Raw genomic sequence first — 26,884 nt, 5'->3', positions numbered from 1 at the left:
GGAAAACGCAGAAAACTAGAAGGCCTTTCAGGTATGATCTGGATCAAATTCCATTAGAATATGCTGTGGAAGTGAGCAATCGATTTCAAGAATTAGATCTAGAAGACAGAGAGCCCGAAGAGATGTGGACTGATGTTCGTGATATAATACAAGAAGTTGCTACTACGGTAGTTCCAAAGCAAAAGAAATGCAAGAAAGCAAACTGGTTATCTGAAGAGGCTTTGCAAATAGCTGAGGAAAGGAGGATGACAAAAGTTATGAGGGAAAGAGAAAGATACAAGGTTCTCAATGCGGATTTTCAGAAAATAGCAAGGAGAGATAAGAATGCCTTCCTGAACATACAGTGCCAAGCAGTTGAGGACAACAGCCAATTAAGAACACAAGAGCTCTGTATAAGACAATCAAAGTTATCAAAGGAAGCTTCTGTGCTAAGCTGGGCGTGATAAAGGACAAACGAGGCAAGGACCTCACTGAAGCCTCAGAGATAAAGAAGAGGTGGCAGGAATACACAGAAGAACTGTACAAGAAGGACCCGAATGTGCAAACCCAACATAAGACGGTTGTGATTACTGATCTCGAGCCGGGCATCCTGAAGAGTGAAGTTGAATGGGCCTTAGCCAGCCTTGCTAAGAACAAAGCTAGCGGAATTGATGGCATTCCAGCTGAGTTGCTTCAAAACCTCAACCATGACGCTGTTAACATTCTGCATACATTATGTCAGAAGATTTGGACAACCCTGCAGTGGCCACAGGATTGGAGGAGGTCAGTTTGCATCCCCATTCCAAAGAAAGGCAGTGCCAAAGATTGTTCCAACTACCGCACGATCGCGCTTATTTCGCATGCTAGCAAGGTGATGTTGAAAATCCTCCAAGGTAGGCTGCAGCATTATGTGCATCGGGAACTTCCGGACGTGCAAGCTGGGTTTTGCAAGGGCAGAGGAACTAGAGACCAAATTGCCAACCTTCGCTGGATCATGGAAAAAGCAAGAGAGTTCCAGAAACCCATCTACTTCTGCTTTATTGATTATGCGAAAGCGTTTGACTGCGTAGATCACAGCAGATTGTGGCAAGCTCTCCAAGAGATGGGAGTTCCAATTCACCTCATCTGTATCCTCAGGAAGCTGTATGAAGGGCAAGAGGCCACAGTCAGAACTGGGCATGGTCTTACTGATTGGTTTCCGATCGAGAAAGGAGTGAGGCAAGGCTGCATACTGTCGCCCTGCCTATTTAACCTATATGCAGAGTGCATCATGAGGAAGGCCGGTCTGGACAAGTCTTCAGCTGGAGTGAAGATTGCTGGAAAACGTATCAACAACCTTAGATATGCGGATGATACCACTTTAATGGCAGAAAGTAAAGTGGAACTCGAGACTTCTGATGCGCGTACAAGAAGAGAGTGAGAAGTTTGGGCTTAAACTGAACATTAAAAAGACAAAGATCATGGCGTCTTGCCCTATCAAGTCCTGGAGCATCAATGGACAAGAAGTGGAAGCTGTGACAGATTTTCTGTTCTTGGGCTCCAAGATTACCTCGGAAGGAGACTGTAGCCATGAAATTAGGAGACGCCTGCTTCTGGGAAAGAGAGCAATGGTTAGCCTTGACCGTCTAGTAAAGAGCAGAGACATTAGTCTGCCAACCAAGATCCGTATAACTCGTGCTATGGTCTTTCCAGTTGGGATGTATGGATGCGAGAGTTGGACTGTGAAAAAGGCTGACCGCCGAAGATTTGGCGCGTTTGAATTGTGGTGCTGGCGAAGACTCTTGAGAGTTCCTTGGACTGCCAGAAGATCAAATCAGTCGATATTGTCGACCATAAACCCTGACTGCTCAGTGGAGGGTCAAATTCTAAAGTTAAAGCTCAGCTACTTTGGTCATCTGATGAGAAGAGAGGAGTTGCTGGAGAAAGATTTGATGTTGGGAAAGGTTGAGGGTCGCCGGAGAAGGGGTAGGCAGCGAACGCGATGGTTAGATGGCATCTTCGAGGCACTGCAGATGAAGTTATGTGATGTTAGGAAGATAGTGAGAGACCGGAAAGCGTGGCGTGACATGGTCCATAGGGTCACGAAGAGTCGGACACGACTGAACGACTGAACTGAACTGAAGAATGAAGATCCGGAGTAAATTGGGGCGTGCGAAAGGCGGTAAATTAACTTTGTATATATATATATATATATATACACGAGTGTGCCAGCTAAAATGGACCAATAATAAAAATTAAAAAAAAAACGACCTGAGCGTTCTTCTTAACTGATATCAAATGAGTGCTATTAGACGTCATGTAAAGTAACCACTAGTAGTATTTTCCTTCCGCCTAATTGAATAATTAGTCGACATTAACTCGTTTACTTTTGAAATACCGCTCTAAACGCTCAGCTGTGAAAAGGAAAGTTGTCGAGCGGCACAAAAATAGTCCGACCCAGCTTTTCGACGAGCTCACCTATATTGTAGCATTCTTTATTCAGCAGTGGCCTCCGAACATGTGTGCCATTTTCATGACCGGGTACAATTTGCCTTCTCACCACTTGCATGAAGAGTGCGAAGGCGGCTGACTAAGCCCAGCCAGGCGCCCGAGACATCCGTCTCCTAATTACGCCATTTTCTGTTTTGCGCTGAATTTGCGCCATAATGCTTGCTTTTTCCATAGACGGCGTTTAAGTGGGACTTTCACGCGCAAGTACATTTAATTGAACGGGCGGACTCCCCAGAATATTCCCCTTGTAGCGTTACTGAGACTGTTGAACGTCTACTAGTGGCGTGCCGGTATATGAAGGCGAAATGATGATGCTAGCCGCTTCCATGAAGCGTTTCGACAGCAGGCCTCACTCACTAGCTGGATGCTTGGCCGGAGAAATGGAAATCCGTATAGGGAGGACTTTATGCCGCTTCTTGTGTGACAGGACCCCTCTTTCTTCTTCTCTTCCCCTTTCCCAGTGCAGAGTAGCAGGCCAGAACTTTCCGGTCGACCTTATATGAATAAATTCGTCTAGAAAGCCAATGGGAATATTTTTTTTTCTGACGATAGCAAAAACTGCGAAGCCTCACGAGGGTAGGCACGGGGATATTTTAAATGTTATTGTTAAGTTTCGCGATATGCCGGTGAAGAATGCACTTATCCAGAATTTTATGGTATGCTTCAGTTGTGATTCTTTTCTGAGCTGCCTTTTGATGTAACTTGCTCAGGCTAGCAGACCTCAGTAGGTACGAAGCTTACAGGTGGGCACTGCAGAGTCGCATATATAAAATATACAATACATGAGATGGGTTGCTGGTTGGGTGAGCTGGTATACGCAGGCGACAATGAGTCTCTCACGTCAGATTATTTCAATCCGGCGGAGTGTGCTGCTACTTCTAGAATTTGTACAGAAACAAGATAGCAAAGTGGATTGTGCGGGCCACTTACAGCCAGTGGCCGATGCTCTGTCAGCCTTCTTGGCCAGCAAAAGCATGGCGGATGGGTGCAAATTTCTTTTCTATATAAAGGAAATTCGTTGAATGAAAAGCTCGCAAAGATGATGCAGTGAAAGCAGTTCAATGGATTCCTTCACGCACCAGGCAGATTGCGCCGACTTTATTTATTTATTTATTTATTTATTTATTTATTTATTTATTTATTTATTTATTTATTTATTTATTTATTTATTTATTTATTTATTTATTTATTTATTTATTTATTTATTTATTCCTCAAATGCCTCTTTCGGGGCATTACATGAGGGTTGGGCTGTTACAGTTCTGACGTTGTTTGAGTGGAGGCGAAGGTGTATGTCAAGCAAGTAGTTCTAGCGGCTATGGGGGATGATTGGAGGTGGCATTTTGCCCATCGGCACCATCGTTTCATGCACATCATTGCTTGGCGGATATAGGATGGGTGCAAATTTCTTTTCTATATAAAGGAAATTCGTTGAATGAAAAGCTCGCAAAGATGATGCAGTGAAAGCAGTTCAATGGATTCCTTCACGCACCAGGCACATTGCGCCGACTTTATTTATTTATTTATTTATTTATTTATTTATTTATTTATTTATTTATTTATTTATTTATTTATTTATTTATTTATTTATTTATTTATTTATTTATTTATTTATTTATTTATTTATTTATTTATTTATTCCTCAAATGCCTCTTTCGGGGCATTACATGAGGGTTGAGTGGTGGTAGTACAGGGTAGTACAGACGTTATATTCGCGCTAAAAGCCTCGTTCGTCGCTTTGTTTCTGCAGTGCTTTAATGTTTCTTTCGCTGTGTTTTTGTTTGTTGGCTACTCTGACTCCGCGCGTTCGGCGATCTGCACCAGATTAACACCCGTTCTCGCGATCTCCACATAGACACTTCTATTTCTACGTGCGAATATTCCTCCACCTGAAGAAATCTGGCAGATAGCTTCTAACCAAAGCACACGAACGGCGACTTTCTCGCAGATATCGGCGATAGTTTGGCGAGGCCACTCGATCGGCAGCGCGCAGCGGAGATCTCCTCCACAGCTTAACACGAATGGAAAGATGAGGAATCAAACAGGGGGAGGGTAGCGCAGATGCCTAATTACCATGACCGCGATTATGGCACCGATTAGCATAGATAAACATGCCGACAACGGCCGAGGACTCTCGCGGCGCGACACTGCACGCACGGCTGAGCGGTGACAACGACCTGGATGCTCTCCGCAGCGTTGGACGCGTCGTGGCATTGTGCGCGCCCCATGCGGCCGTTCCTCTCTTTGTTTCGGCATCCTTTCGAGCATTACGACGCATGCGAATGAGCCGCCGTCTCCTCGATAGCCGACTTCGATGCGTTCCTCACGACGCCCGGAGATTTCTTCTCCCATCGATCGTTTCTATTGGGCCGACCGCACGCGAAGTGTTGCAATTCGTTGGCGTTCATCGATTTGCATGCTGCCGGTTGTCACGGTGTTCTGCGCCGCTCGTCCGTGGGTATGCCTCTGTCCTGTGCACCTTATGCTGTAAGCAGAACAGGGTATTGGTTTGGAAACGAATGTATGCCAGAGATATGCGGCAGGGAGAACGGATCGCTAGACATATTTCGGTTGTCAATGGTGCTTCTGATGATGAAGGCGGGCCTCCTCACCCTCCTAAACGGCGACTATCTGACAGCTTAAGAACGCAATCGGATAGAACAGTGTCATCACATGGACACGTCGCTACATCATGGAAGAGAATGTTTTTTCAGATCTCCAGCTGAGCTCAGAAAGTTGAGGTTTGTATCATAGATGTGGTGCGCCGTAGAAACACTTGATTACGCTGTTGTAGTCAGAAGCTCTGTCCGACCTTGCTTCCGGCGAGGCATGGACTAACAGTTGTGGTTATATTTATCTGAACGGCAAATAATTTCTCTTTCACTTCTCTGTCTCAAGATGCTTGGAATGGCTTTTCAAGTCCGCTGCAGAAATTTCAGTTCTCAGCTGCACGAGACGTCATATGCCGCGCCACAGCGGTAACGGTTTCTTGGAGTAACCGAGGCGCGTGCAACTAGGAGACGCAAAACGTGCGTGTTGCAAGAGGAGACCACATCACGAAGCTCTCGTAAACGGGAGCCGGCCCTGAATTGATATTCGAGTCGTTGACACCGCCACAGGCACTGCGTGTCAGGACTGTGGCACTGCGTGTCAGGAAACACACGTCTGGAATGACAGACGTCATGTCGTTGAAATGACAGACGGGGAATTAATTTTTACGGCTGTCTTCTCTGAGCGCTTCACTGGTATAGCCGTAATTGTTTTTCTATTGCCGAGTGCAAGAAGAAAGTGATAGTCGGCGTCAAACCAATGGGACTTTGAGAACAATAGCGCAGTATATGTCCTTCTGCTGGTGGCTCGCTGAGTGACTGACTCGAGTGAGTGCACTGACCGCGTCGCATGAGGACAGCGAGACAAGAGACCGAGCCAAGCGGACATCTAGATAGAAAAACAAGTATTGAAGAAGTCATCTGGACGCGCGGTCACACAGAAAACAACGGCACGACTTATATCGTGACTCAAAAGACACTTGGGACGGAGACGCTTGTCAGTCTTGGCTCTGCACAATCACGAAGCTCGTCCTGCCCCGAACACGTGTCCACTTGAAATGTCGCTGTAGGTCGCCGCCGATGCGCGTGGCGAAGAGTCGTTAAAGGGAACAGGCGCTCACAGTCGCTGCCCGTCACGGCACGTGGCAGACTAACGTCCTTTAGTCTTTACAAAACACGAGACGCAGAGCACTTCGCTGCGGCGCGTTTGTCACTACCGGCTTTGGGACAGTCTCACACATGTGCTGTGAAAGTGAATAAGTGGATTAACAGCGTAACACGTGCGAGTGAGCGAGTGAAAACGTCATATTCATGACGTATGCGCATAAATACAGAGCCATCTACTACCTGCGCTTTTTGCTCGATGAAAATCAAAGACATTGAAAGTCGCGAAAAGAAGAAAATACTGAAAGGGCGACGAAAAATACAAAATAACGGCCCGCGCGTGGCTGTATGCATATGGCGGGAGATGAGCGATGTATGCGCCGGATGTCAGAACGCCAGCACTTCCTGCCCGTGTGGAACGGCGCGTGGAGAACGAGTGCGAGTCGGTGGCGGACGGAAACGCCTAAAGAACGAGTTCCGTTACACAGCGCGCTGAAGGCGAGGGGTGGGGAGAGAAGAGTAAGCCTTAGAAAATAAACAAACGGGGAGGACGCTGCGCGGTCCGTGATGGCTCGTGTGTCCATGACAGCCAGCCACACGCCTTCGCGTTCGCCCCGACAGTCGACTCGAAAACACGGTCGCGCAGACTGAGGCTGTCGATAAATCAGGTGGATTGCTAAGAATTCGAAGTACTGGTAACGAAAATGGTCGCCAGAACTCGCAGAATCGTATAAAATCTGGCAGTGCATTCTTCTATGTACCTACTTGTATGCGTAATGCATACAAACTGTACTGCACTCGTATGTAGCCAGTGCTAACTAAGCGGAAATGAGGCTCCGCTGCTAAGCACGAATTGGCGGTTTTGATTGCTGGTCGCGGCAACTGTGTTCGAACGAAGGCGGAATGGTGTTCTGTTGCTCAAACACATTAGACAATCTCCAGCGGTCGAAATGCACAATAAGTCGAAAGTCCTCCACTTTTTTTACTTTCGACTGCAAAAATGCGCTAAACATTAAGTTTTCTGGCGCACAACTTGTTATACATACAATTAGGACATAATTCAGGGCAGTCATGGGCAGTATCGAAGATACATGCACCTTCGTTACTATTTTTAGATACACTTTGTGTATCGGTATCGAGTATCGAGTGCTGAAAATGAAAGTATCGGAGTATCGGTATTGAAAATAAATTTTTGATGTATCGTGTATTTTAACGATACTCGATACTCCGCAAAATATTGAAACCACTGTGGATCGACGGCCCTCACTCAGGCGCTAGTACAAGCCGGGAGTCATCTTTGCTTGCAGTGCATCCTGATTTCCCTCCTGCTCGAAGTTTCCTTTAAATGCTCAGTCTCCTTAGCCTCCCTCTATCCATATTTCCTTTCTTTAAAACTGAAGGAGTCAGTTGCAAGTAGGCGCTCATGAGGCTGTTTACTTGTGAGCACCGAGTGCGTACCGCGAAGCCGCTAAGCCGTTAACAGACACGCAGAAGCAAAGAATAAAATCTACAAAGAAACACACAAAGAAGAGAAACAGGGAGTAGGGATCACGCGCACTTCATCCCTAGCTGCTCTCACACCCTTCGCAATCGGCCTCCTTGTCCGTCTCTGAGGCATGTGATTCTTGTCAAGCAGCATGCTCAGTGTACTGACGAACTCAGTAACTTATGCATGACCAGAGCTCTCCAGACCCTTGAGCTTCGCATGTAGGCTTTGCTTGGCAGCAAGAGCATGAGCGTCTAAGGCCTCAGTCGGGCACGATGCAGTCGCCATTCTTGTAGTTTACAGCGTTTGATTCGAAACAAACATCTTTCTTCCACTAGGCCATTTCTGTAAAATCTATTACGTCTAAAATATTAAGAAATACACGAAGTAAAAGCTATGTAACTGCACTTTTCCAGCACATAAATTTGAATAACAAATACATGGTCAAAGAATTTTTTGCCAAAAACATTTCAGCTAAACGTGAATAAAATTTGTGAAGATACCTTTGTTTCATGAAGCAATAAACTGTTAAAATGTTTTTGAAATATGCGAATTGATTGACGTCATATTAGCCACTCTCCTAAAAAGAACAACGCTTGCTTTTATCTAAACCAGACTAAGTGAATCTTGTACCTTCAAGATCCTCGAGTTGATGCGGCTATACTTCACTATTATCTTCTGGTAAAGGGCCCCTTCATCAAATGTAACAGTGCGGCATGCTCGACTAATTATATAGAGAGGCTTTTCTTATTTGCCTTGTTTACAGAACGTCCACATGGCGGGGATATTTTGGAACTAATAAAGACGTTCAGCCATTTTAGTTTTGTTATCTTCTAGCATTTAACACAGATTGCGAGCTTCAAAAGTCTGATATCGGACTAATATCAAAGTACTTGCTCAGTTCTCCAAGCGCACACAGCACTAAGCCTTATAGCAAAGAGAAAACGGAAGTGGCCATCGAGTAATTAACGTGTAGTATATGAAATGGAAAGCCACGAACGAAGTTCTAGATTTAATTATATGTAACCAAGTGCTCACATGGTGGTTCATATGAAGAACCCTACATTAAAGAAATTGTTCGCTAGGCTGCTTGTGGAAGCTTCGTAACTATAGCTTCATTTCAATGGGAAGTTCTGACAAGGCCAGCTGTGCAGACAGCGGAGCTTTAATCAATCTGTGCTGTCGAATCTGTTTAAGCCCTTTCAGATAAACAAAAACTGCGATTTAGGTACCAGTGAAAGTTATAGAAAGCATGGTAAAGTTGTTCAGCTTCGCTAATAACATTACCGCCTTTATCACATTGGGGTTTCAGAGATGTATTGAAGTATCGAAGATACAGTACCGGGTATCTGTACCGGAAATGGATTTCGGTTCGGTATCTTGTATCGGTATCGGAAATACAATTTTTCAAGGCATCGAGTATCGGTATCGAAGATACTTTTTTGAAGTATCTTGCCCAGCCCTGATTCAGGGTCATGTATTCATATACATGTGTGTTAGGCGTAGCACATGCACAGCGTGCAGGTATAAACAAATGAAAACGTACATATAAAAGGAACCTGTAACGAAAACTTGAAGCTACACGTCACATGCCGAACATTTTCGTCTCGAAAAAAAACAACAACATGGAACAGTAACGGAAAAAAGTGGGAAAGAAGTAAGAACAGGAAAGAAATTTTTATCGGAAGCCAGAAATAGAGCGATAGCAAAAAGGGGCGCCAAGTCCGAACGACTCCGTGCGTTCGGAGAGGGCGGGAGAAATAGGGAGCGGTAGTGGACGACCTAAAGTAAGCTTCAATGTGCTCCGTACGAAAGTGCTCCGTATGTTTCATGATTTTCGGAACGTTTACCATATGAGATGCAGCACACCATCCGGAGCTTAAGAAAAAAAAAAAAAGTAGTGGAGGAAGATATATGTGCGCAAGACTTAAGCTGACAACTACAAGCGCACATAGGTTAGTCGCTAACCCCGTTCTGTTGGCCGACGGAAAAGAAGATATGACAGTAATAAAAGCAGCATTCCAGTGTCGGAAGGAAAGGAACGGCGAGGAAACTAGACAAAGGAAAGGGAGAAAAAAAGAAAAACGGCAATCCGACGCCGCAGCAGCAGCGAACAGTAGCGGACTTCAATGCGTAAAACAGCAGTGTTCAAGCTGTAGCAGCCCGCCGTCCACGTGAGCATTGAAATTTTTCAGAGCGAGACAGCACGATTCTTTTCGCCTGGTGCACACGCGCACGGCGCCGCCCGCGCACGCGACGACCATGTATACACGACGGGCTCTGCGCACCTCCTCTTGCGGTGGCTTTGTTTGCGATGCAGGTGTGTGGGTGACCGTGTTATGCCAGACGAACACGCGCCGCGCGCATGGGCACTTGCGCGACGCATACGCGCTCGCGGGAGCTACTGTGCGATTCGTGCGACGCGCGTGCACTGCAGCTATGCATCTATGTCATGCGGTTCGGTATGGTTTGCAAGTCCAGGGGGCCCGCTTTCTTGGCGTATACATCATTCATGCGCGAGCGCTCAGTCCTGGGGAGCGTCCGGCCCGCTTGCAAACGCAAACACATCTGGGCAGATGCGTTTCGTGGTGACAGAACAGAACAAACTTCAGGGTCAAGCAGGCCTAAGAAAATTTTCGAAGAAAACATAATGTTGACCAAGTAAATTGCGCAACTAAAGAAAGGCTGGTAATATTCAAGAAAGAAGTGAAGATGTACCGTAAAATTCTCAGCTAGCACTTTTTTACTCGCGAAAACCTTTCTAGGCCCTTGGTGCGTCGGCTAAAAGTGACCGCCGGACGCGTCATCAGGAATGTTTACCGTATGAAGGCAGATTAAAGAAGGAAAAAGAATTGATAGTGATAGTTAATGATTATTGGAGGTTATAATAGAGATTGGCAGAGGTTATACTGACTTGTAATGACTACTAATGACTTGTAATGAACTATATGTAAAACGACCCCTTGTAACGATATCAATTTATTAGAAATCATTTAAAATGCTTACTAATAAATAGCAATGACTAAAGTGAGAGGCCAAGAGAAAGAAGGAAAGAGGAATAGATAAATAGAAAAGGCAAGAGAAAGAGGTGAATTATAAGAGGAGGAGTAGTAGACTTTCGCCATTCGCCCTTTAAGAGATGCCTAAGAGACCCTATAATGCGTTTTTCAACGGGGAATGGTTTATGAACGCAACTTTTTGCCATGTCGCTAGCCCGCACCATAACAGTCTATTTATCATCCCTCGGGTTGCCGGTACGTTTCTGCTTTTATCAAAATCGCACCTCATTGGATCTCTAAGGGAGTTCTAACTAGTCGGTGAACGCTCAGGACAAACATTTAAGGCAGGACATTTGAACACGCCGCACGGTTAGACCTTCGCACCAATATGTTCACAGTAGTAGCTTACAATATCCCACAGCAGCCTCAGAATTAAAAGTGATTTTCAAGAAAGCTGTACTTGACTGTACACGTTTTGCTCTGAAGACAGAAAATCAATATCAGTACGATTAAGTTTGCTAAGCATAATATATAGGCTGTCGTGCTGAGTTAAAGTAAACCATGCAACAAACTTCCAGCGTTTGCACAGCCATGAGGGAGTAGTAAGTGGTTATTTATAAAATAAATATAAAAAGCAATACTAAAGGATGTTCTCCAGCCCCGCGGTATCTGCAGTTTAATATCTGTAGCATCTGAACTGGAATGGTGGAAATAAAGGGATAGTAAAGAAGCGGTAAGGAAAATCAGACGGGAGCGACCGGAAGAAAGAAGCCGAGAGAGAGAGAGAGAGATAGGAGGAAAGGGGGGGGGGGGGTTATGTTTGGGTAAACAGGGCCTCATGGGCATCGAACGTTGAGAACATCGTTTGTTTGCGTTCGTTAGTTTGGTTATTTGTTTCTTTCTGTTACGGAAAGAAATATTAGGCCGGAATGTCAGAAATGTTGAGAAGTAGCTTACCAGAATTTATGTAGTGTACATCGTTTTATTTTTATCAATCACGACATGAGGGAAATTTTAGGAGGCGGCATGCCAAAGAACATGCCACTTGAGTATATAACAGAGATCTCTGCTTTTAAAAGACAGGCGGGTTACGGTGATTCATCCCGACTTCAATTTAATCGTTCTTGCGGAATAATAGTACGTATCTCTTAGAAACACTGCTGGCTATACCAATATTGTCATCTTTGATGTCGCAATAGGTCCGCGGCTGCATATCCCTTAAACAGCACGGCGAATATCTGAGCGAATTTCTCGCAACAGTGACTTTCAATTCGATAAACGGAGCAACGCAACTCATTCTCAGTCGGATAGAGAGTCGAAAAACTTGCAAAGCTCCCTGTTATCGATTGGTGCACCTGGAAATCATCCACTATGCCTATGCTTTACAGCTTCCGTTCCGACTAACGCAGGCGACAGCGCAACTCGTGACGGAAGAGAGCTGGGCGACAGATAATGCGGCCACAGAAAGTGGTAACCACAAAGAGATGCAACTCGTAGGATGCGACTTGCATCCCTCCAACAGCCGACTACCGCGTTGACACCGGAAAGAAGCAACGTTTTGGCCGGAAAGTTGTGCAAAAGCTCGCACGCACAGGAGACCCCACCTTTTGGTTTCCGGTGGTGACTTTGCGCTCTCTGTACGTACGGTGGGTCGCAAGCTAGTCAAGCTGACTAGAGCTCTCTCCCTGCGATTATTTTCACATTTCGCGGTAATGAAACTCACATAGCGGTAACGGTTCACATTGTGAATTCTTGGCAATGCTGTGCATTCGAGGCGTTTTTTGTCGCTGTTGCTCTTGGTTTTAAATAACATCAGCGATTTCAACCGCGAGGCCAGGCTTCCTCCAGGACCCCATACTCCACCAAACGCCCAAAACAATTCTCGAGTTTTTTTTTTCTTTCTTTCATTTTGCAATTTGGTCATGGAAAAGCTCGTTACCTTGTTCAGATAAACCACCAGAGGTGTTTTTTTACCATCATTATGCTTTGACCGGCAAGCTGAGTCCCACATTATGTAGAAAGAGCTGGCAATTGCAGAAAAAAAAAAAAAAAAAAAGATTATAGTCAGGTTTAAGTCTTTGAAGCTATGCGGTAGTCGGTCCCTGCAGCTTCAATGGGAGGAACAGAAGTCGCAGTAATGATCAAGTGATTCATACACGGCGAGTTCGCAGTCATGATGCGCTGTTATTTTTACGGATGATTAAAATGGGGCAAAAAACCATGGCGAGGACATGAAGTGCGTCGGCTGTAGCCGATGAACGAAGTCGGCAAACTCATACGGCGTAAGAAATGAAATCGGCTGTAGGAACATCGGGCATTCGGTTCAGAAAGAATGCTCACGGGTGGTAGACGAGCAGGCGTGACAGCACGTGCAGCCGGTCTCCAGGCACGTACTGCACGCAACTGCGACATGGCGAGATGATTCCGATTTATCTCGCGGTTGGGCAATTGCGAATAGGCTCAACGGATTATTTTTCGCCATATTTTATCCGTAAAGAGACGGCTTTCCGAAATTCTCTCAACAAACGTGGAAGGGCGCCGTCATTAAGTATATATTTCTAACCTGCGAGCCGCAGACGCGGAAGAGGACCAGAAGACCTAGCTTACGAGGAAGAAAGAAAAAGGAGAGGGGAACGAATTAGGAACAAAACTTTCCTAAGCCTGCCACGGGCATCAAGCTCGCTCTGCCCTCACGACTGTAAGCGGTGCAGCGAGGAATGAGGAAGCAGCGGCGCTTGCAGGGATTCAAGGTCTCCCGGGCATTCACTTACGGTGTCGGCGACTCCGCCGCATATATGCGCGGACGGCGGTCACTCGCTTCTCTTGTTTCCACCGCTTTTTCTTTTGTCACGCCTGTTCCATTCTTTAACGCCTGCTTGAAAGACATCTTGGAGGAAGTCGTGGTGATAGGGTTCAGCTTGCAGCCCTTCTCAGACCTAGAGGTCGTAGAGGGAGGACGACAGAAACATGTTGCATAAAAATGAAATAAATAAAAGAAGCGAGGAACTGAGTAGACTCGCAGAGGGAGAAAAGTAACGGCTTCTCGACGCGAATGAACAGGGCCGTTGACACCGCTAGACGGGGGAGAGAGCGAAGGTGGTTGATGGAGAGAAATAGACAGGGCTGACGGTACGAAGGTACAGCCTTTGCAAAAGTGTAGAGCCCGGGGTGTCTGCATTTTAGCCGTGTAGCGGCGCTGATTTAACGTTAGTGGAGGTCCTTTCAAATGGAGAGGGTAGGACAAAAAGTCTTCTTACCATCAAGAGATTCGGAACACTGGACATGCATTACAAGCCGCACGAAGCTGCTTAGAAGCAGACCCCGTGGGCTCTACACTTTTTACAAAGACTGTACATGTATAACGGCCTTCGCAACTCAGAAGTCATGGCGGCGAGACGTAAAAAGAAAAAAAAAAAGATGTAAGAAGGAGTCGGCAAGAGACAAGTAAGGGGCAAATCAGACCACGAGACCTTCTATTACTATATCTTAACGTAACTGTTCTCAGGTTACGTTATTTTACATGACTTTGTTAGTACTGAAATTATGTCGTTGACGGCCGGCGTAGAAAACGACTGTCTGCTCACTTTTACTGCCCCGTAACAATCGAGCATATGGAGAGGGAGTAGACAAAAGCGACCTTGCGCGATCCCACATATCGCTCCGAATTCGCTTGAAAGCTGCTGTAGTATGTTATGCGTGAGGGTTGGCATGTGGCGTAGACTGCTCGACTACTTTAAGCTTAATTAATTTTATTTATTAGAATAACTGACAGGCTCCATTCACATAGGAGTATTTTGTGAGTGGGACATATAACTGAAATATCAAAATGGGGTGCGCTGTGGAGTTCCAGGAAAAGGTGTACTGCAATGCGTCAAAGGGATCTATACTTTTAAAACATTTTTCTGCCAGTTTCATTCTAAGCCCTTTTCTGTTAAGACATGACTTGAGCGGAAAGGAATTTTCGTACCGTGGACGACTAACTGCTTATGTGAAAAAATTACGAAACAGTTGAACATGCCTTCACTGGCTGATGGAAGACCATCTTTCATCGGGATTTTCTACGGCGTACTCTCACAAACTAACTTCCCATAGCGTACGAAATTCAGTACCTCACAGTTGAAAGTGACGAAGGTATACTGTTTGATATGCTTATGGTCCTGGGCCTTCACCGTTTTTGGATACGAGAATGTCGTTCAGCACGTGATAACTTCGTTGACAGTGTTACGTTCATTAGATAAAAGTATTGAGCTCAAAACGAACCCCCTGAGTGGGTGATCATTGTTGAATACCTGGCACACCCGAGGAAATTCCAGCAGCTAGAGTGTGATTTGAAGCAAGCTTTGAAAAAAATAAAAATAAAAATAAAATCAACTAAATAACGGAAGTAGGCGTTCCAATCTGACTGCGCAAGGCTTAGATGAGCCTGAACATGAAACTCTGGAAAGTTTGGAGGAAGAATCTATGAAATTGCTAACCGGCACTCGGAGTGACAATCTCAGGATTTGAACGAATTCACCGTCTTGGAAGAAAAAAGGAAAACGCAAAGCGACTGGTCATATTTAAACGACTTGATCACCGAGAGAAGAATAAATTACTGAGTATCTGCTGAAAGCTTAATGATTCACATTTAAACATATGCACTTTCACGAGGGTTTTTCCATGCTGCTTCGGACTATTAGAAAAATATTTGGGCGAGTTGCATAGTCAATTGAGACACTCGCGACAAAGTTAATTTTGTATATGATACAGTCAAGATTATTAACCAACCAGTCATGTTGGATGAAGAAGGGGATACGACGGTCCCTTTGTCTGAAAATGAGGGAACCTCCGAATGACTCTACATGACCCCGAAAAGACCTTACGTGCAGTCAACATCAATGCAAAAAGCGTCGTTAGTAAAGCGATTGAAGTGGTATCGCTCCTTCTAGATCATTCACCTGATATTGTTGCTGTCTCCGAAGCCTTGGTGTTGCAGTGTATAGGGCGGTCGACTGCTGTGCTCATGAATGAGGGATCGAATTCCGGATGCGGAGGGCCAATTTTCGATGGAGGCGAGAAGCTTGGCGCCCGCGTGTGCTGCGCGAAGTCAGTGGATGCTAAAGAACCCTAGGGGGTAGAAATTTCTGGAGCCCTCCACTACGGCGTCTCTTGTATCCTGAGTCGCTTTGTGACGTTGAAACCTATAAACCATACATCATGCCCCCAAACTTGGCTTTCCGCTTCAATCCCTAAGAATATATTTCCTCCTGGCTACATTGTCCTCCGCAAGGATACGTGTATATAACCGAGTGAGGAGGTGTTGAAATCTTGGTTCAAGGGTGACTTGCAGTCGACACTAATGCCAGACTTCCTTGGTACAGAAGCCGTTTGGAGCAAAATAACTGACACTTTTATGGGTGCTGTGAATTGGCCGCAAAACACCGAAACAAACTCGCTTGAATCCTTGGCTGTCTGCATGAATCGTTATTTTCACGAGATGAAGCGTGTTATCTTGACAGGAGACATTGCATGGAAAACGCAAGGTCCTGGGTCTATAAACCTAAAAAGTGACGAGGCCATTTTAGCCATTGCTTTTCATTTTTCATTCAGACAGATCATTGAAGAAACCTCGCGTGTCACTGCTAGTGGCAACAGTTTACCCGACGCGAGATTTGAGAGTGATAGTAAACCTCCCGACAATGTTTCACATGAAACAGCTGGCTGACGGCATATCCGATAATAAGGCAACACAATCTTCTAACCAATCGCGAACATTACATACATTACAAAATCGAAAGTGCAAATTCTTGACCAGAATAAAACCGACGATGTGGCAATTCTTGATTTTTTGGATCGATCTTACTCAGAATTCCATTGCTGTTTTCTTGACCCTTTTGTTTCTGTATATTATTTGTGGATAACGTTTAGTGCCATTGTTGAGCATTGCGTTACGGCTTACGCCCCAACAAAAATAAATATATACTAAAAGAAAATTCGCGAATTTCACGAGAAATTATCCACATAATACCGCACTGTGCCCGCACTACAACATTAAGTCTTTTATTTTTATTTTTTTTTGTGCCCAGAGCTCACACCTGCAATGACCTTCTATACAGCCTTGCGCTAATCCCTGATCCTGCTTATTTCAAGACTGCCATTCAAGAAGCTATGCCATCTTTGTAATCACCACACAGCAGTCGTCAATGTTAATCGGTGTTCAAGCACTCACGCCTTATGTAATGTCTCGCCTGGAGACCTTCGATGCTCAAATAAACAAAAAATAAAAATAGAACAAAAAGCACGAAATTTTATCACTAACAAAACTTAATCACAGGCTTCTCCGAACTAGTGACACTGACCAACTTAGCTTTATATCACTCCGAAAATAGCAATTAAGAAGCAAGCAAAGCTATTTTAATGTTTATTGAGGGAACTTTCTTAAAAACGGCGCCGCATGAATTCTGGCGTTTTTTCAACTCAAGGTCACGTAAATGGGTTTACTTACCAGAGAGTTTTGTTAAGAGAGAAGCAAACAAATTTAATAATTTTCAGTCAGTTCTCACTAATTACAATGATGATATGCTAATCACATAACCAAAGAACGCCAGGTAGCAGCTACGAGCTTGGTGATGTACTGTCCTTGTTATTAAGCATAGATGCAAATAAAATTTAATAGACTCAGTAAAATACCAAATGTTCTTTTCAGAATATACGCTGAGTGGATGCCCAAGTATTTACACTCCACTTATAAAAAAAAATCCATGCAAAGCGGTTTAGTATCTAGATTATAGACAGTCGCCAATTTCATCCCTGTTTTTAAATCAGGATACGTTACAATGCCGTTTAACTACTCTCCTATTTCTCTAACTTCTGTCTGCAAAATACAAAATAATTCATAACAGTGATGACCAAACTGAACTTGCAAAGCCTCTCACACAGACCGCAAAGGTGTCAAACATGATGAAAAACTGTTTGCATGGCAGCAATTAGGCAAAAATAGCCGCTTATCTTTTCTTATAATATATCGCATGTCGAATTAAGTATGCGGAGTTGAGAATAAATATGTTTACATAATTTTGACTTGTGACTTAATTTTAGAGAGGAATTTCATATATATTACATCTAAGGCCGATCGACTCGGCGCTCTACATATTTCGACGCAACCTTAGGTTTGCTTTCCCCGAGACGAAACTGCAAACATACACGACACTCGCCTCTGCTAGAGTACGCTATTGTGGCAAGGTTCCCTTGTACAAAAAAAAAATCAAGATAAGTGAGAAAAAATTCAAAGAAAGGCATTATGATTCATAACCAATACGTCAAGTTGGTATGATTAACTCAGATAGCTTTTAATAGAAGCCATTTTCTTGAGAACCAGTCATAGAGCGAAATTCTTGCGTCTTAAGTTTCCTTTCTCCTTCCTAATAATACTTTTCTAATAGACGCCACTAAGTATTTCATTGAATATCAGACTAGACCCAAAGGTTCTGAGCACTCTAGACACCTATCAGAATACCAAGTCAGCATTGATTCTTACAGATTTTCCTTCTTCCCCCCGGCTGTGAAAGAGTGCAACACGTTTCCTGGTGACATCTTAACGATGACATTATAACCTTAGTAAACTTTTTGTCTCGCATGGTTAGTTTGCGTTAAAGTTGCCCATGGGGATACTAAGTCATGCTTATTTGCAAAACGTTCATGTATATACGCAAACGAACTGAGCTCTACATACCCCATCGTTTTTTAATTACCATTTTCTACTCATCTTGATGTGCTGTACCTCCCTGCGGTCATTTGTGTTCCTGCTTCTTTTTGTTTGTTTGTTTGTGTGCAAGTTGCAACAGTACAAAGTGATTATCAGCTCTTGACGAATATTTGAGCATATGCAAGGTAATTCTTGTTTCATACACCGAACTTCTGAACATCATTACGATTACACTCTGTATTGCGACCCAACCCCTGCCGCAGCCACTTGAGTGGCTAGTGCAGTGTGCCTAAATAAATAAATAAATAATAATAATAATAATAATAATAATAATAATAATAATAATAATAATAATAATAATAATAATAATAATAATAATAATAATAATAATAATAATAATAATAATAATAATAATAATAATAATAATAATAATAATAATAATAATAATAATAATAATCTCGTGTGGGAGGGACGCTTGTTCACATTGATTTATGTCTGTGCCGTGTTGTCTAAGTAGTCAATAAAGAAAAAAAAACACCGAGATGGCGGTCGAACACTGTAGACGGCCCATCGAAAAACGATTTCACTTAACAAAACTCTTTGTAGGGCTAGTTAGTGAAGCATGGTGAAGCATGAAGCACTGTGTCCGCGTCATTTATGTAGCGCTGAATAACTTGTTAAGAAATCGAAAAACGATTGCCGCAGAAGAGATTTGATCTCGCATCCTCGGGCTCATCAGCCGAGCGCCCTATAACCACGGAGCCAATACGACAGAGTGAATGCTGATAGTTATGCGTATGCATTAAAAAGGCTGCCTTTTCTTGTGGCTCGCCCTTGGACAATCATAACATCTTCTTTCTGTCTTGACAAAGAGCAGCACGGGAAAAGGAAGAAAAAGAAAATAAGGTCAGGAAGAAAAACAACATTAGTACGTAAGTCACCAGTACGTGTTAACGGAGCCTACCTCCTCCAAAAAGACACATGGAAAAAGAGCTTGGGAGGAGGTGTACAGTAATAATAGTGCGGGTATTCGAAAGATTGAAATGTTCACGCTGCGACCGTGAAATGGGCGGTATACATTACAGACCGCTTATTCCCACGGCGAAGCCTGCTGGCCGGCACAGGGCCACTGGCGATTCGTCGCGTCCGCAAGAGAACGAGCGAACGCTGCAGCGCCCACATACTGCACATCATGGCTTCCTGCTGTTGTGTCCCGCTATAACCGGCGCCGTGGCGGACCGTAGAGAGCGCCACAATGTACGGCCTCGGCCAACGGTCGGTCAACAACGTACGCTTGTCGACTTCTCTTCGCCGCTGCTTCGTGGAGGTCAAGCTCCTCGAAAGTCGCGGGCGAAAACAACCAAGGCAAGCCTTCCATCTGGAAGGCTTCCCTTGTCCGTGTTACTTTTCCATCCTACCTGCCTCATTCACGGCATCCGAGAGCATTTCTTGGACGGCCATTGCCAAGCTTGCGTACGCCGCAGTCTATTCAGCAGGAAACGTGCACCATGCTCGAAGGTATACGTGCAAATGCTCTCAGCCCTCAGGACCGGCCTAATTAGAAAAGGCGTTTGCAGGTACAAGGGTGCACCGGTGTCGACTACTCAAGGCACGTGTGCTATAGTCATTCTAGTATTATGCAAGTGATACGGTAGCTGGGACTGATGAGACTGTTTTTGAGTGCAGGCAGTAATTTTCAAATGCGCACCTGAGTACGTGCAGCTTCCACAATGCTGCATCGTTTTAGAAGAAGCGGGGCGCATAGCGGTACGCTGCCGGCACTTAGTGTACAGTTGAGCAGCAGCGAAATGTGTGGCTTGTTACCAGATGCGCGCATACGCGGCGTTGTAGGTCGCGCTTCGGAGCAGGTCTGCGAACGTTTCTGAAAGAGAGAAAATTTGAGGTTACGCAGACAGAGATGAAAAGGATGAATGGACACTGCTTCGCGGATTACTTCTTTTCTGCGCTGCTCGCGGCAGCCGCCTGCGTACACCACGTTCCTTTCCACGCGTTGCCATCTTTGTACAGGCTTTTTTTTTTTATCTTGTTGTTTATCTCGCTTTTGCGAGGACTCTCGTTTGGGCGCAGAAAACGTACGCTCAGCTCCGCTTCTTTCTCGTTGTCGCTCTAGATTTTTCTAGTTGCGCGTTTTCTTTCGGGCTTGACCCTCTCGTCGCGGCGTGGTTAAGGTCACACGGGGAACATTCTTTCACTTGCGTGCTCGGAGCTGCGAATTCGCGCTCTTCCTTGTGGCCCAACGCGGTTCACGAAGCAACGGCCGTGCACTGGGTTTGGGGTGACGGTCTTCGACGCCCCTCGTTTTCGGTATGTAGATTTTGTGGGCAGGCATCTGGACACTCTGAGGTCAGCGTCGATTAATGTTCGCCTTTCGTTTGTTGTGCCAAGGAACGTTCATAGGAAGGACACAAATCAGCCTTTGAATACTTGAGGAACATTAAGCGAAAACATAGGCACGCGGACAGAGTGAATCAAATATAAAAGATGGTCCGGTACGTTTTTACCTAAGGCACACGTTAAGCATAAAGTATAAATCTCGAAGCACCATCGCAGTGAGACGACAACAGCGGGTTTCTCTGCATTCTAATTTTGTTACTAGCCTCGAATGCAACGGGCCGTACAGTGCCAACAAAGTTGGCTGTGGGACGAATAACGGCTACGCTGTACCTTTTGTTCTCAAGCTGTGTGAGGAGATACGGAATTGACTGCTTCTCTATAATTCGATTCAGGATATTAAACATTGCTTCGTGTTTCGACGATGGCTCCCATCGCTGTAAAATTTGTCCGAACTGAATAGAGCGGTATTCCGATGTATTCTATCTACCTTCTGGAAAATAACGAGGTGCTATTGAAAAAGTTAGTCCAGTTAAATTAAGTGTGACGTTATCAATTTCATGCTGCTTTGAGATGTGTGTAGTAAAGCTAAGAGCCATAGAGACACCAGCATGCTTATCGGTCAACAATTGGACACAACCCAAGTAAAATGCCCTTAGCTGCTGACAGAAGCAAGGATTGTATCACACAGAATTAAAACAATAGCAGCCTTGAATTGAAGGTGGTCACTATAGACTTCTCCAGCAGCATGTTCGGACTACACGGGTGATCCTAGTACGCCCTAATAATTTTGCTCGCGAATAAATTGCCTTCTGTTGTTTGTTCTTCGGCATCCTCTTGGGTCATCTTGGCGCGTCGTCTGACGTAACTTACCAAGCATAGAAAGAGACTGGGGGTGGACTGACACTTGTTATTAGTATGGTTGACAATAAACACTGACGTATTTAAACCGACGTTGGATCCCTGTACTGCCGTAATGATCCCGAAATTCCCATTCATTTCTCGCGTTTGAATTGGTCAGTAACTTTCCCATTTCGTTCCACTATTAAACCCAAAACAAGAAATTTTCGAAATTCTCTGGAAAAGCGTTTTCTATCGTAATCTTATCGCATATATTATCACTTCCCGATAACGGTCAATATGTTTGCAGTTTCTTCCTCGGCAGGCTTTTGTCTTTATTGATAATTTTTAAAAAGGCACTCCATTTGTTTTTTACGGCACTCTCAAATACTCTATGTGGGCGCATAACAAACTTCAGAAGCAAAGTTTTGGTGCGCATCGGAAGCTTAGATAATTTCTATCAAAATGTTGATGAAAGTATTTTAAAATATTCCAAATTTGTCACGCAGTTATCTTGGGTTTCTGCGGTAGTCTCAATCACTGGGAGCAAGCGGAGGAAAGAGCTTAAAATAAATTTTTGCCACACACAGGAAGCTTGGACCATTCCCATCAGCATGTGTAATAACAGTATTTTATATATAACATCCCACAGTGGCCTAAGAACTAAAAGGTACCCCACAATCCTAGATTTGTTAGCCGATGATACCGTCGAGCTGTATGTACCTCACCGAATTATCTAAAGTCTGCCCAACGCTGGATTCGGGGGGAGGGAGGAGGGGGGGGGCTGAGAAGGCTGCAGCCCAGGTTCTTTTATTCGAGTGTAGAATGAGGGGGCCCATTGATTCTAACTTGCTTCATATATGGAACCGGAAATAACGGAACTTATGAGCAACAGGTGGAGACGGGGCACCCGCCTAATCAGAATCAATTGTTTAGCAATTGAGGAGACCTTGTCGAGCTGCATTCTCAGAGGTCCCTTTCATGTGAGGAGATCTGCACTTGCTTTTAATTGGTTTCCTGTCAATCCCTCTATCATGTCTCGGTGCACAACCCCGAAAGAATGTAATTTAAGAACAGATGAAATAAGGAGGAATGTTTTCTCCGCCACCATCCCTATCGCCCTTTATCTTTCAAATAATTCTTTTCTGTCACTTTAGGGGATGAAAATAGGCTGTAGTGTCAGAGTGCAGTCCCGGAATAGTCCCTTATGTGTTAACCCCGCGTCTGATATGGCTGGGCTTGTGTGCTGTGTGCTGCCAAACTAACGCATCACTCTCACTCTAATCACAATGACTACATCTTGCCCTGTTTCTGTTTCGTGTAGATGGAATGAAATGGGGTATATTGAAGAAATGTTGTATAAAAGGGAGGAACGGCCGACAAGGGCGGGGATGTGGGGTAAGGTTACGTGCACTGAGCTTTACCCCAGGGCCCTCATTTTCCGTTATCCGGCCCTGAGTGGCAGTTGAAAGCACTAGTTGACCGCAGTCAGCAGGTGTTCATCGACACTCCCGGGTCTGCTGATCAGCCCCGACTTAGCAGTCTGCAAGCCGTGCTTCATGCGTTTCACAGCCGCAGAGTGCATGCAGCTGCAGGTGAGGCGGGGTCAACTCCTGCTTGCTCTACGTGCATTTTGCTCAAGTGAAACGGCTGGCACCTACGTGCGCACCTCGTACTCTACGTAGTTCGGCCAAAGCGCTCGCGTGTGTGATGCGGTGCAAAGGAACCCTTTTGACGCAGAAACAAAAAGAAGGAAAAAGTCTTCCAGACCACAGCAGCTCGGCGTTGGCATCCTCGGTTCCGGTAAAAGATGGAGCCTATTTTTGAGACTGCCATCAAGAGGTGATACGTGCGCCATGGCGAGGAAGCCATTAACATCTTCCATCAGGCATCGCGTGGGTTCTGGGAAAACATTCAGGTATAGAGGAAGCAAGGTAGAAAGTACTCGGGTTGGCAAATGCAACTGAACCAACGAAAGCCTCGCAGGTTTAGCTTTGTTGTCTGCCAGCTGTGCGCTAAACGCATGAATAAGGGACCATTTTGACAACTCGTTAAATATAAACTAGTGAAGGTTAAAAATAATTACCGAAGAGAGAAAGCAGCACCATTTGTGCCTGCTGCACGTGTTCATTTTGTCTTTTTTTCCCCATTGTAGGAACACACAAATGCTTTGCCCAGCTCGTGCCATCGAAATGTTTTTCACGCATGCACCATAATTTTATCTTACGGATGCAATTTTCTAGTCCATTCATTTGAACAATTAGCAAAAGGTTAGAATTTCCTTACTCAGTTTCGGCTGCAAAAAATGTTTGTCTTAACACATTTTCAGTGCTTTGAAAGACAGAGCTACATAGAGAAACGAGAAAATGTAGAAAGAAAGGCATTCGGCAAAAATACACGCAATGCAAAAATGCGCGAAATTACTAAAAAAGAAAAAAAAAAACGTTTGGAGAAGGGGTTGAAAGCTCCCAATTAATATGTTGTGGTCGGCTGCCAGTAACGCAATGACAATCTCAATCGAGTACAAACAGCAAACTGAGTGAGTGGCTTTCGTTGCGCCCATGTATCTCTACACTGTTTAAGAACGAAGCCACACGATACTAGGTTTTAATGTTATTTTGTGTAATAGTTGCTCCAATGACTGCGATAGTTAAGACAAGGAAAATACAAAGGCAGCTTAAGTCATGAAAAGGCAAAGACAAAGCCAAAGGTAAAGGCAGAGAGAGAAAAAGAGACAAAGAAAAACCAAAGCAACAGAAAGAAAAAAGACAAGTGTGGAGCAAGAAAAGAAACGAGGCCGACAAACCAGCAGTATTCATCAGGAAAAACGAAGCGCAAAGAAAGAAAAAAAAAAAAAAAGACCAATCTCAATTACAAACGTTAAATGTGAATCCTATAATGGGGACGGCGAACAGAAGACAAGAGTGGCAGCAAAGAGAAAGGAAAAAATGAATAAGAGTACTCTGAGCAGTCATACGCAGTGCGTCCTGCAGCCACCGCTCCTATTTCCGTAATCTTGGACGTTCTGAACCGACAGCGGCAGTGAGAATATAAGCATCAGAAGTGCAAATATGGGAGAGATGACAGAAGAGAATGCGTGAGCCGGGAAAAATTATAGAGGTTCAGCTATCCCTGAACCAAGCTTCACGAGCGTTAGCTACCGGCCGCATCAACAGTCGCTGCTGCCTTTTGAATCTTGGTTCGCCGCCACGCTTGGTAAGCTTCTCCCTGTGATCTCGGCAGCTCATCTGGAGCTGCTGCGTTCTGTCTTTAGCGAGATGGCGTATTTACATAGATTAAATGAAGAAACGGCGCAGATGCAACTTCATAAATAACGACAATGTTCAATGCACAGCGCGAGATTATTTTGCATTTCGTACTTGACAGCGCGAGAGTGTGTTGCGGTTTTACACGAGGCGTGATTGGCTGCGGCAATAAATAGCATAGTGATTTCGTGCTTGGGCACGGCGATGAAGACGACGATGTTTGCTTTGCAGCGCTAGATGAAACAACTTTCGTTGCACGAGTGCATGGGGCCATTTCTGGAACTCATGAGGTACTAGGTCCAGACGGAATAACGTACTAGCAAATAGATGCTGTAAAGCTAACGCTCTAAAAGAATGGAAGAAGAGAAATAATGAAAGCGTACTAATACGAATGACATATCTGGCTGCTGGTTGTGTCATGCGCTGAAATCGTCTCTTATCGTCATTCATTCTTGCAGATATTTTTTTTTTTCAAACACGCGCTGTTATCGCTGCCTGGACACGTAGAAGATTTGGTCCGTGTTTCTTGTTGCCAGTATAAGTAACGGCGGCGCGTTTTCTAGTCACTAAAGCGTTCTACGAATGAAACTTCAGTATGAGACGTTTTCTTCTTCCCTTACCGTTTGAGCCTCACTAAAGTTTCCGGTGTTTCGAACGCTGGTGAGAGGGTGCACTGAATTGCGGAAGCTGTACGTCGCGATGCAAGTCATTAAGAGCGTAAATTTTTGCCGTTTGACTTCCGTATTTCTTTCCCCCTTACGGCTCTGCTCGGGCCGTTCTCACGTTCTGTACCATTCATTCAGGCTTCGCCATGCATATGGGTGGTGCTTATAACACCCAGCTGCCCGCGCAAATGAACAGCGCGTTTCCTTCCTTCCTGACACACATATGAGCCTGCTGTGCGGCACAGGGAAACAAAATGCTTCCGGTCAGAACAAGTGCAACTGTTCGGAGGTAACGTTACGTGATACCGAGTGATGTAAGGCTAATGCTCTGGGGAAGATGACGCCGAGAGTGGAGCACTAAAGGTGCGGAAGTAGTGCCATTTAAAGACATGAGGTGCGTACGTGCACGGTCGTCTGAATATAGCAGCCTACTGCGGAGGGTGACATTTAGCTCTCACCCGTTTGCCCCGAGCTTGGTGATTCCATTGACTTGATGAACATTTTGGAAAGCGGTTACGTACAGCATATAGATGAACGTTTCCTATATAGTGATGGGCGAAGATTTGCACGTTGGTAAATGTTTTGTGCTATTCTTTATATATTCTAAGATATATCAGTTTAACTCCAGTCATTTTTCAATTTTCTCATTTGACAGCTAATGATACCACTGTCAAGAGGGCTTGTCATAGCTGGTTATATTTTATTTTTCAGGCGCTTTATAATATTCAGCCAGCTACAGATCGAGCTCCGTGGACGTGATTCTACGTTGCCGAACAAGGTACACGGTAGCAGACTGACATCCATCGCTTCCTAAATTTGCAAACCGGGCGAGTGAACTGCAAAAACTACTACGTACTGAAAAGACTAGGCGCCTTGCATTCAAAACGTCATTAGCAAAACCTATGTCAAAGGCACTAAAAGCACTGTTCTACGAAACATTTACAGCCACACAACGCGTTCTTGAGGTGGCGCTTGTCTCCGGAGAACGGTAGTACAGCGTTGAATGTATGGCCGTCATTGCAGAATGGGATACCCGATTACAGCGTTTTTTCTATAGCGACAGTGCGAGTAACGTCAAGTTGACAAGCTGCAATAAGGGACAACTCACTGCACCTTGGTTCTGCTGGCACAGCTCACTTTTCTTTGAGGCTTGGCGTCCATGCCGCTGATGTCTGACGAAACAACACCAGCCCAACCCCTCAAGGAAAAAAAAAATGAAATTCTAAAAAGCCTACTTCCCGTTCACACTGGATAATAGGTGACAGCAGCTTGGTTGGCTCGGTTAGCAAACGGCGCTTCGAAAGCCGCACCTGCCCTGGATAGCGAGCATGTACTGGAGACTTTGAAGCTGTGAACAGGAAACGAGAGGCCGTGGTCAGCGACACGGGCCGTGTCATATTGAAGATATCACGTATGCCACCTGTGAAATTATGACCCCGCACGTGCAACGGGATTATCATAGCGTAGACGA

The 26,884-nt window shown here is 44.8% G+C and overlaps 1 protein-coding gene across 1 annotated transcript in view; it reads right to left on the bottom strand.

Annotated features, from left to right (window-relative positions):
* Positions 1-26,657, bottom strand: part of Arp8 (Actin-related protein 8) — a 99,477-nt gene extending 72,820 nt beyond the window's left edge. The window contains exon 1 of the mRNA XM_084593078.1: positions 26,527-26,657. Within this exon, the coding sequence (XP_084449204.1) occupies positions 26,527-26,574 (48 nt within the window). The 5' untranslated portion in view covers positions 26,575-26,657. The remainder of the gene's footprint in view (positions 1-26,526) is intronic.
* Positions 26,658-26,884: the final 227 nt, after the last annotated feature.

The sequence above is a fragment of the Amblyomma maculatum genome, chromosome 2 (genome assembly GCF_055883805.1).
Source record: "Amblyomma maculatum isolate TAMU_Amacu chromosome 2, ASM5588380v1, whole genome shotgun sequence".
Lineage (NCBI taxonomy): Eukaryota > Metazoa > Arthropoda > Arachnida > Ixodida > Ixodidae > Amblyomma > Amblyomma maculatum.
This window is presented reverse-complemented; position numbering and strand designations above follow the sequence as displayed.